Below are 12,003 nucleotides of genomic sequence, written 5' to 3' on the forward strand. Positions count from 1 at the left end.
GGATTCAGCCTGCTGACTTGAAGGTGAAAGGCTCTAAATTCCATTACTAATCACTTGGGCCACGCTGTCCATCAAACAATTTTTATCAGATTGCCTATCAATCTACCAGAAGCAGATAATCTTTAATGTTGACTACTCATATATTTGTTCTTTTTCCAGGAAATGTTAGCTTCCAGCTTCTTTTGAAAATTGTAACTGAGTTAATTATTAAGGGTCCACTTCTGCATTCCTTGTATGTTCAAATATTTCATTGGCTTCAATGGAAGTTTTGTCTGCACAAGCTATGCACTGACTTTTTTCAGAACTGAAATAAGTTGGCCCCTATTGACCCTGAATAAAAAAATAAAAGGGACAGCTTTCCTTTTTAAAAAAAATATTTATTTTTATTTAGAGCTATAGTTGGGACACAGAAGACGACATCTAGTTAGACTGAAAATGCAAGTTATCAGTAAATGTTTGACTATAATATTGTTTTATTATTTGCTGCAATAAACTCAAATACTTTCTCAATACTGAGTTAAAGTATTTCATAGTAATAGGTTACTTTTAAAAAGTATGTATTGCAACAATACTAAAATAGCACAAATAATTTAATGTAAAAAGACCTCAAAATTAAAAACTCACCATGAATATGTTTTTAATTCTACCTATGTGTTTATATGGCCCCATCACCATTATATCTGAACATCTCCAAAGTAGTTAAAAATAGAAACAACACCTCTTTCTTCCTTTCCAGTTCAAAGGAGATGTAGCTCAATTAGTTATCAAGTGTGTGCGCGCATGTGAGTGTGTAGACTTTCAGAGGGCAGAAAGCAAACTCACAAGAGACAGGTTATTCATTTAATTCTGAATGATCACAAACTTCTTTGTATATCTTCTGGGAACACATCTTGGGCCAGCTTCTATCTCACTCCTGAGCCTTCCTTTGTTGACTGTTTTGTGGTTGTAAAAGAACATAGTTGTTGTGGGAAGTCATGGCTGCAAATCTTTGAGATAGTCAAAACTCTCCAAAGAACAGGATCTAGCTATCCGGATAGATCTTGAATCAAACTCTGCATTCAATTGAAAACCAGTTCAGAGAGTGGGAGTGCCTGGCCAACATTCTCACCATGACCTGTTGCTAAGTACATGGGTTGCTGCCTTTTATAGCAGTTGAAGTTTTTTCAGAATGTGTAGCTTTGTTCCTAGATATGAGTTGCAATAATAAAATCTGGAGGTCAGTAATACAGTGATCTCCATTGACAGGTGTAAAACTGATCGGCAGGGTCACAGTCAGTCACAGATAAAAAAAGAGCATTTTTTGTTTTTATGGCTATTTGACATCAATAAAATTGGATCCAAAAGGATCCCAAAGCAGTGGCCTAACTTAATTTGAGGGCAGATGTCCTTACAGTGGCATTTCCCTTTTCCTATTAGCATCACCTCAGCTTTGCCCAGATTCAGTTTTAGCCAACTGCTCTTCCTGCAGGTGCTAATTTTGGTGAGGCACTGAGAATTCTGGGAGATTGTGCTGTTTATGATTTTTTTAAAAAGTGGAGCTGAATGTTCATGGTGCACTGGCACCTAAACCCATATTTCACAACTTCTCCCAACTACTTCATACAGATGTTTAATGAAACGGGAAGACTGAGCCTTGAGTGGACTCCGCGGGTGACATCTTTTGAGATGGAGAAGCCATAACAAGCCTCAGCGTTTAGTCTAAAAGAAGAGACTTGAGCCATTTCAGGGCATTTTCTTCACATCTGCAACTGTCGGTGGTAGGAAACAAATACATGGTAATCAATGGTATTAAATGATATAGTAAGGTCTGGGTATTTCCTTTGTCTGTTGGCAAGAAGAGCAGAGAGCACCTATGCATCAAATGCTGTCTTTTTAACATGCAGTGGCCTGAGAGGGATCAGGTATTCTTCTAGTTTCTCAATCAGTTTAGTTAGAAAAAGAGGTTAGACAATGGGCAGTAGTTGGTGGAGTTGCTATCATCAAGTGATGGTTTCTTTAATACTGGTTGGATTATTGTATGTGTCAGGATGGCTGGTAGACTTCCATCATCAAAGGATTCAGAGTAACAGCCGTGTTAGTCTGTATTCGCAAAAAGAAAAGGAGTACTTGTGGCACCTTAGCGACTAACCAATTTATTTGAGCATGAGTTTTCGTGAGCTACAGCTTCACTTCATCAGATGCATACCGTGGAAACTGCAGAAGACATTATATACACACAGAGACCATGAAACAATACCTCCTCCCACCCCACTGTCCTGCTGGTAATAGCTTATCTAAAGTGATCATCAAGTTGGGCCATTTCCAGCACAAATCCAGGTTTTCTCACCCCCCCCCCCACAAACTCACTCTCCTGCTGCTAATAGCCCATCCAAAGTGACCACTCTCTTCACAATGTGTATGATAATCAAGGTGGGCCATTTCCTGCACAAATCCAGGTTCTCTCACCCCCTCACCCCCCTCCAAAAACCACACACACAAACTCACTCTCCTGCTGGTAATAGCTTATCCAAAGTGACCACTCTCCCTACAATGTGCATGATAATCAAGGTGGGCCATTTCCAGCACAAATCCAGGTTTTCTCACTCCCCCACCCCCATACACACACAAACTCACTCTCCTGTATTACCAGCAGGAGAGTGAGTTTGTGTGTGTATGGGAGTGGGGGGGGTGTGAGAAAACCTGGATTTGTGCTGGAAATGGCCCACCTTGATGATCACTTTAGATAAGCTATTACCAGCAGGACAGTGGGGTGGGAGGAGGTATTGTTTCATGGTCTCTGTGTGTATATAATGTCTTCTGCAGTTTCCACGGTATGCATCCGATGAAGTGAGCTGTAGCTCACGAAAGCTTATGCTCATATAAATTGGTTAGTCTCTAAGGTGCCACAAGTACTCCTTTTCTTTTTATCATCAAAGGAAGCAATTCAGGAATACCAATATTCAGGTATACCAATACTTAATAATACCAATACCAATGTTCAGGAATACCAATACTTAATAATAAAGTTATTATATTTAACTGTAGTTTAGTTCACTGGTTTAAGGCAAAAGTTGTAGCCAGTCTCCAGAAATATTGTATGTGCATCCATTTGCACATGAAAAATAGGCAATTATCTGTGCAATTACTTATTTTGTATAGGCAAAGGGAGTTTAATGTGTGCAAACAGATGTGCCCAAACATATTACAGTTGAATTTTCAGATGCCTCCTAAAACTTGAGGCCTGATTGTGATCCAACTATAGTTGGTGACAAAACTCTCACTTACTGTAGTGGGAGCAGAATCTGACCCCTGTCTCTTACCATTTTAAAAAAGATATCCTAACTCCAATCAACAATATGAGATATTTTCAAAACAAAGATCTTGTTTAATTAAAGGTTAGTTTCCGTAGACTTCACTCATATGAAACTCTCATACACAAGGAGTTCTGCATGAATACGGACTGCAGCATAGAACCTTGAATGTTATCAGTTACAATGGCTCTTTCCAATGAAACTATATTTAAAGTTTTCATAATATGCATCTTTTTATCGACAGACATTACACAACAATCAATAAATATATCTTCTTTTAGAAATATCACTATTTGATGGTTAAACAATTCTATCCATCAATATGATGAATGAACTTTGATTAGATATAAAATCCATCACATTATTAATGTCTCTATATATGATTAATTTCAAATCTGAAGGCTTTGTAATGTTTCTTGAATACTGGAGGCCATCCTGTCATCCCCATTCCAGCACAAGGAATGAAGATTGGAATCCTTAAAGTGCTTCTGAAGTCCATTTCTGCTATATTAAACTTATGTTGACCTGAAAGTTAATCTTTGCTTGAAAAATCATAGAATGTGAATGCATAGGATTTCCTTACTCCAAGAATTGCTGAGATGGTTTACAATTTTCAGCAAGATGAGCTACCAACTGTATTGCTGTAATCATAGGTAACTGTCATGAGCAAACAACAGGCTGTCTGCGGATCCATCTAGAATGATCTGAAATAGAATTAAATATATCTGGTTATTTCAGTATATTCATTCTAAATCAAATCAGTATTTCATAACAGAATAATAGGTTAAAGTCTGGATATGATATATTCATTGGTTATATACATATAATTTAACTAGCTAACCCTGGAACAGCCATACACACCTTTTTAGGTAAATCAGTGTGACTACTCACTCTGATCTCTATGCCTAATACTTATAATCACTTAAAATCTATTCTTCTGTATTTAATAAATTGATTTTATATTTTACCTAAAACAGCGTGGTTTTGGGTGAAGTGTTTGGGAAATCTCAGTTCAGACTACAAAGGCTAGTGTAAATCCATTCAACACTGAGGGAGTGGTGAACAAGGTAATAAGCTTATGCTGGCCAGGCTTCTGACCAGTGCAAGATAGTACAGTTCTGGGATGCAAGGCTGGGGAGCTGGGGGGAAATGCCTGGGGCCTCTCCATTGCTGGTTCATGACTGGCTGGTAGATCATTCATGTAACTCAGTTGGATGTGTCCCTGCCTGTGGATGGCTGTGTAAGTGCAGTGCCTGTCAGAGGCTTGCAGTTTAATATTAACATCACACTCTGAGAGACAACCCAGGCTGCTGGGTTTGGAGGGCTCAGCAGTCCCACAGTCCAGGTTGCACAGTTAGAGCTGTTCAGACTGCAGGTGAGAGAAAGTACATCAGCAAATCTTGGAGCTAAGGGAATGGGAAATAGGGGCTGAGAATCAAGCTGAGGAGTAAGCACACCAGCAGGCCTTAGAACTGCAAGCCAAAGCAGCTGAGAAAAGGTAAAAGAGCGGAGACACCAACTGGCCTTGCTGGAGAACCAGAACCCTTCCTCATCACTGATTCCCACCTCTCCAAAAATCCATAAATAGGAACAATTGTGTCCTGCATACAAAGAGACAGACAATGTTACAGAATCATAGAATCACAGAATATCAGGGTTGGAAGGGACCTCAGGAGGTCATCTAGTCCAACCCCCTGCTCAAAGCAGGGCCAATCTCCAACTAAATCATCCCAGCCAGGGCTTTGTCAAGCCTGAGCCTTAAAAATATCTAAGGAAGGAGATTCCACCACCTACCTAGGTAACGCATTCCAGTGTTTCACCACCCTCCTAGTGAAAAAGTTTTTCCTAATATCCACCTAAACCTCCCCCACTGCAACTTGAGACCATTATTCCTCGTTCGGTCATCAGCTACCACTGAGGACAGTCTAGATCCATCCTCTTTGGAACCCCCTTTCAGGTAGTTGAAAGCAGCTATCAAATCCCCCCTCATTCTTCTCTTCCGCACACTAAACAATCCCAGTTCCCTCAGACTCTCCTCATAAGTCATGTGTTCCAGTCCCCTAATCATTTTTGTTGCCCTCCGCTGGACTCTTTCCAATTTTTCCACATCCTTCTTATAGTGTGGGGGCCAAAGCTGGACACAGTACTCCAAATGAGGCCTCACCAATGTCAAATAGAGGGAAACAATCACGTCCCTTGATCTGTTGGTAATGCCCGTACATATACATCTCAAAATGCCATTGGCCTTCTTGGCAACAAGGGCACACTGTTGACTCATATCCAGCTTCTCGTCCACTGTAATCCCTAGGTCCTTTTCTGCAGAACTGCTGCCGAGCCATTCGGTCCCTAGTCTGTAGCAGTGCATGGGATTCTTCCGTCCTAAGTGCCGGACTCTACACTTGTCCTTGTTGAACCTCATCAGATTTCTTTTGGCCCAATCCTCCAATTTGTCTAGGGCCCTCTTTATCCTATCCCTATCCTCAAGCGTATCTACCTCTCCTCCCAGTGTCATCTGCAAACTTGCTGAGGGTGCAATCCACGCCATCCTCCAGATCATTTATGAAGATATTGAACAAAACTGGCCCGAGGACCGATCCTTGGGGCACTCCACTTGATACCCGCTGCCAACTAGACATGGAGCCATTGATCACTACGCGTTGAGCCCGACAATCTAGCCAACTTTCTATCCATCTTATAGTCCATTCATCCAGCCCATACTTCTTTAACTTGCTGGCAAGAATACTGTGGGAGACCATGTCAAAAGCTTTGCTAAAGTCAAGGAACAACACGTCCACTGCTTTCCCCTCATCCACAGAACCAGTTAGCTCGTCATAGAAGGCAATTAGATTAGTCAGGCATGACTTGCCCTTGGTGAATCCATGCTGACTGTTCCTGATCACTTTCCTCTTCTCTAAGTGCTTCAGAATTGATTCGTTGAGGACCTGCTCCATGATTTTTCCAGGGACTGAGGTGAGGCTGACTGGCCTGTAGTTCCCAGGATCCTCCTCCTTCCCTTTTTTAAAGATGGGCACTAAATTAGCCTTTTTCCAGTCGTCCGGGACTTCCCCCAATCGCCATGAGTTTTCAAAGATAATGGCCAATGGCTCTGCAATCACATCCACCAACTCCTTTAGCACTCTCAGATGCAGCACATCCAGCCCCATGGACATGTGCACGTCCAGCTTTTCTAAATAGTCCCTAACCACTTCTTTCTCCACAGAGGGCTGGTCACCTCCTCCCCATGCTGTGCTGCCCAGGGCAGTAGTCTGGGAGCTGACCTTGTTCGTGAAGACAGAGGCAAAAAAAGCATTGAGCACATTAGCTTCTTCCACATCCTCTGTCACTAGGTTGCCTCCCTCATTCAGTAAGGGGCCTACACTTTCCTTGACTTTCTTCTTGTTGCTAACATACCTGAAGAAACCCTTCTTGTTACTCTTAACATCTCTTCCTAGCTGCAACTCCAGATGTGATTTGGCCTTCCTGATTTCACTCCTGCATGCCCAAGCAATATTTTTATACTCATCTCTGGTCATTTGTCCAATCTTCCACTTCTTGTAAGCTTCTTTTTTATGTTTAAGATCAGCAAGGATTTCACTGTTAAGCCAAGCTGGTCGCCTGCCATATTTACTATTCTTTCGACACATCGGGATGGTTTGTCCATGTAACCTCAATAAGGATTCTTTAAAGTACAGCCAGCTCTCCTGGACTCCTTTTCCCCTCACGTTATTCTCCCAGGGGATCCTGCGCATCAGTTCCCTGAGGGAGTCAAAGTCTGCTTTTCTGAAGTCCAGGGTCCGTATTCTGCTGCTCTCCTTTCTTCCCTGTGTCAAGATCCTGAACTCAACCATCTCATGGTCACTGCCTCCCGGGTTCCCATCCACTTTAGCTTCCCCTATTAATTCTTCCCGGTTTGTGAGCAGCAGGTCAAGAAGAGCTCTGCCCCTAGTTGGTTCCTCCAGCACTTGCACCAGGAAATTGTCCCCTACATTTTCCAAAAACTTCCTGGATTGTCTGTGCACTGCTGTATTGCTCTCCCAGCAGGTATCAGGGTGATTGAAGTCTCCCATGAGAACCAGGGCCTGCGATCTAGTAACTTCCGTGAGTTGCCGAAAGAAAGTCTCGTCCACCTCATTTTGGTCCGGTGATCTATAGCAGACTCCCACCACGAGTTGTTGCTCACACTTCTAAACTTAATCGAGAGACACTCAGATTTTTCTGCAGTTTCATACTTGAACTCTGAGCAGTCATACTGCTCACTTACATACAGTGCAGCTCCCCCACCTTTTCTGCCCTGCCTGTCCTTCCTGAACAGTTTATATCCATCCATGACAGTACTCCAGTCATGTGTGTTATCCCACCAAGTCTCTGTTATTCCAATCACATCATAATTCCTTGACTGTGCCAGGACTTCCAGTTCTCCCTGCTTGTTTCCCAGGCTTCTTGCATTTGTGTATAGGCACTTGAGAGGCTGTGTGTGATTAAAGAGATTCCTGAGGACAAGAAAATCCCCTCTTTGCCTGCAAAGTTAACTGGTAAAGCGCTGAATATATTCAATGAAGTGCAAGCTCAGGATGCTTTAAATTATTGTAAATTCAAAGGAACAGTTCCAGATTATCCCTGGAACATATAGGGTAAAATTTAGGAAACTTAAGAAAAATGCCGGTATGAGTAATGGGGAATATGTAAACAGCATGAAAGATCTGATGGGAAAATGGGTGAGGGGGAAAAGGGGTTGAAAGCTTTGAAGAAATATTTGACCTTGTTGTTTAGGAGCACTTCCTAAGCATATGTAAAGATGAAGTGAAACAGTGTCTATGGGACAAAAATGTGAAAACTGTGGATGAGATGGCGTCTCTAGCTGTTGCCTTTGAGAAGACCCAGGCATCTATAGAGACTAAACCACAGGAAGAGGGGATTAAACTTTGTAGAAAGCAGTGTTCCTGTTTTACCCCTGGAAAAAAGGAGGGTGGCTGGGAGGTTGGGCACTCACCTCCCCAAAATCATTCTGCCAATCCCTATCTCAAATCTCCTGTGAAACCAGAAGAGCCCAAAAGGTACTATCACTGTAATGCTACTGATCGCCTGAGGAATAAATGCCCTGTGCTGGGAGGAAGCAGGCAACAAATAGTTAATACTTCTCAAGACAGGAATGTTTCAGGCACCTGAGATTTATCATATTGGTTTTGTGAGACTAGCCTCTGCAGAATCAGACATGGAGCACATTAATGTTGTCAGAATTAATGACACGGAATACTTAGGGTGGAAGCATACAGGGGCACAGATTTCTCTGGTTAATCTGGTGTTTGGTGCTACACTCTATGTATTACCTGGTCAAATGGCAGAAATTGTAGATGTGGGTGTGTAACGATTCTTGGCTCTGGAGGGACCCAACTGAGAGTGCCAATTCAGGACAAATTGCTTAAAGCAGGGCAGTTACAGCCTGAGGCTGGGGTTTCTATGCACACCAAGGTGAATCAAACCAGCCAAACAGAGACTTTGGTTTTACCCCACTGGCTAACCACAAAAGTCACACAAGCAATTCCCTTAGACACTCCAGTTTCCCAGTATCACCACCAGTGCAACTCGTTATGGGGACAAATGGTTATGACAACCAATACTCCAGTAAAAGAAAAAAGGTTCTCTCGATCCCAAAGGACCAAGCCCCAGACCCAGGTCAATATACAAATCAGATCTTACCCACAAATCACGCTATTGCCAATCCTTTAGAATCTAAAATCTAAAGGTTTATTCATAAAAGGAAAAAGATATAGATGAGAGCTAGAATTGGTTAAATGGAATCAATTACATACAGCAATGGCAAAGTTCTTGGTTCAGGCTTGCAGCAGTGATAGAATAAACTCCAGGTTCAAATCAAGTCTCTGGAGTACATCCACAGCTGGGATAGGTCTTTCAGTTCTTGGTTCAAAGCTTCAGTATAGCACAGTCCCTCCAGAGGTATGAAGCAGGATTGAAGACAAGATGGAGGAGCTGCAGCAGCTTTTTATATTCTCTTGCCATGTGGTCTTTCTTTCTTTGTCCCAAAGACAAGCTGTCCATCACATGGGATGGAAAAACCTTCAGAGTTCTGTCCATAGGCATGTCCCTGCATCCTTGCTGAGTCACAAGGCGTGTCTGCCTTCTCTCAATGGGTCAGTTGTATAGCTGAAGGTCCTTAATGGGCCATCAAGCAGGCTAGGCAAAGCGGACACCAACTTGTCTGGGGTGTCACCCAGAAGCATAGCATAAATTTGAAATACAGACAGTATAGAGCCAATACTTATATCTTTAAATACAAAAATGATACATGCAAACAGATAGCATAATCATAACCAGCAAATCATAACCTTGTCTAAGACACTTCATTTGACCCCCTTTATACAAGATTTGGTGCCACTACAGGACCTTGGTTACAACAATGATCTATACGGTCCCAGATTATGTCAACAACATCACAGGGTGGAACCAGATTCCCTGTGCCACTGGCTAGAATTCATTGGCGTGGGAAAATTTGGAAAGTGTTTCGACTGTGGGGGTAATAGAAGGTCTCTCAATTGACATACTTAGTGGGAATGATTTTTTTCCATATAGCTCAAGCTGTTAAGGTGTTTGCTTGCAGCAAGAAGGAATATTATGGTGAGACCCCAGAGGGAAAGAGTGAAGTCCCAGGAACTGCTGAAGGAAAAGGGAGAAAGTCTCTTTGATTCCTCTGCAGCAGGTGAAAGCAGCATGCTTCCAAGTGTGGAGGAGGTTGAGACCAGCTCCTGCACTGCAGATGAAGACATCATCTCCTCAGGAAGGGAGGAAGGCGGAGTGCCCGTCACTGAGAAAGCAGTCCAGGGTTGTCATACATATAAAGGGAAGGGTAAACACCTTTAAATCCCTCCTGGCCAGAGGAAAAACCCTTTCACTTGTAAAGGGTTAAGAAGCTAAGAAAACCCTTAAGAGAGGGCCTGGACTAAGTAATGTGGCTTATTTAAACCAGATGAAGGATCTGTTAGATAAATGAGTGCAAGGAAGGGATGTTACTAGCTTTGACGGAATGTGTGATTTGATAGCTTAGGAGCAATTCCTGAATACGTCCAAGGAGGAAATAAAAAACAGTGTTTATGGGATAAGGAAATGGACTCAGCAGAAAGTCTTGCTTCTTATGCTGATATATACGAGCAGTCCCAGAGCGCCAGAGAGGTGGGGCAAGCCGGAACAAAAGGGGTGGAGGGAAGAGAGAGGAACAACCCTGGTCGCAGTTGGAGCGGATACAAGAAGGGACACCCTCAGACCACACCCTACTACCGGGGACAGACCAAGGCCCCAACTACACACCAAAGAATGCTCCAGACACCTTATCGTTCTGCCACACCGTTCTCCAGCAACCCACTTCGCCCCAGTGACTCGTCAGCTGGACAATGTTTTAAACGTAATGAGCTGGGGCATGTAAAGGCCAACTGCCCCAAGAACCCCAACAGATTACAGTTCATTGCACCGGAATCACACCAGAGGTCCTCAGGCCCAGATACCTCCCAGATACCCTCAGAGCGGAGGGAAACTCTGAGAGTGGGCGGGAAGAAGGTCACCGCGTGGAGGGACACCGGAGCACAAGTGTCGGCTATCCATGCTTCCTTAGTGGACCCCAATTTAATTGACCCAGAGATCCAAGTGACAATTCAACCCTTCAAGTCCAACTCTTTCAGTTTGCCTACAACCAAGTTGCCTGTCCAGTACAAGGGCTGGTCAGGAATGTGGACTTTTGCAGTCTATGATGATTATCCCATCCCCATGCTGTTGGGGGAAGACTTGGCTAGCTTCACATGATTGGCCAAGAGGGTGGAAATGGTCACTCGCAGCCAGGCTAAGCAAGTCGTCACACCTACCTCTGTTCCGGAAACTTCTACCAGGACCCGGTCAGAGGTGATGGTCAGACCCCATGCCAACGTCTGCAAGAGCAGTAGTGGATCCAGTCCCAGAGACCCAGACAGAGCCAGCCCCAGAACCAGCACCGGCGGAACAACCAGCACCAGACCCGTTGCCAGCACTGAATCCCATACTTGCACCACCAAACCTGAACCGGCAGCAGCCGATAACTCTACACAAGAGGCTCAGCTGGAGCCTGACCACCAACATAGTGCACCAGCGGAGAGCAGTTCACAGTCAACAGAAACAGCCCCATCCCCTACATCGCTTCCAGAGGGACCAAGCCTAGGTCCACAATCCAATGAGGAACTGATGTCTCCAGCATCAGGGGAACAGTTTCAGACCCAACAGGAAGCAGATGAAAGCCTCCAGAGAGCTTGGACATTAGCATGGAGCAACCCACCGCCTCTCAGCTCTTCTAATCGATCCAGGTTTGTTGTAGAAAGAGGACTTTTATACAAGGAAACTCTTTCTGGTGGACACCAGGAAGACTGGCATCCTCAGAGACAGTTGGTAGTTCCAACTAAGTACCGGGTAAAGCTCTTGAGCTTAGCCCACGATCATCCTAGTGGCCATGCTGGGGTGAACAGGGGCCAAAGACTGTTTGGGGAGGTCATTCCACTGGGAGGGAATGCGCAAGGATGTTTCTACCTGTGTCCTATCTTGTGGAGGTATGCCAAAGAGTAGGAAAACCCCAAGACCAGGTCATAGCCCCTCTCCAGCCACTCCCCATCACTGAGGTTCCATTTCAGCGAGTAGCTGTGGATATTCTGGGTCCTTTTCCAAAAAAGACACCCAGAGGAAA

At 43.8% G+C, this 12,003-nt stretch overlaps 1 protein-coding gene across 1 annotated transcript in view; it reads right to left on the minus strand.

The window, feature by feature from the left end:
• Positions 1–3,343: 3,343 nt before the first annotated feature.
• The window catches only part of RANBP3L (RAN binding protein 3 like), a 55,743-nt gene continuing 47,083 nt past the window's right edge, over positions 3,344–12,003 (minus strand). The window contains exon 15 of the mRNA XM_084627653.1: positions 3,344–3,994. Coding sequence (XP_084483779.1) covers positions 3,951–3,994 — 44 coding nt within the window. The 3' untranslated portion in view covers positions 3,344–3,950. The remainder of the gene's footprint in view (positions 3,995–12,003) is intronic.

This window comes from Lepidochelys olivacea (assembly GCF_965140295.1).
Source record: "Lepidochelys olivacea isolate rLepOli2 genome assembly, chromosome: 5".
In the NCBI taxonomy this organism is placed as follows: domain Eukaryota; kingdom Metazoa; phylum Chordata; order Testudines; family Cheloniidae; genus Lepidochelys; species Lepidochelys olivacea.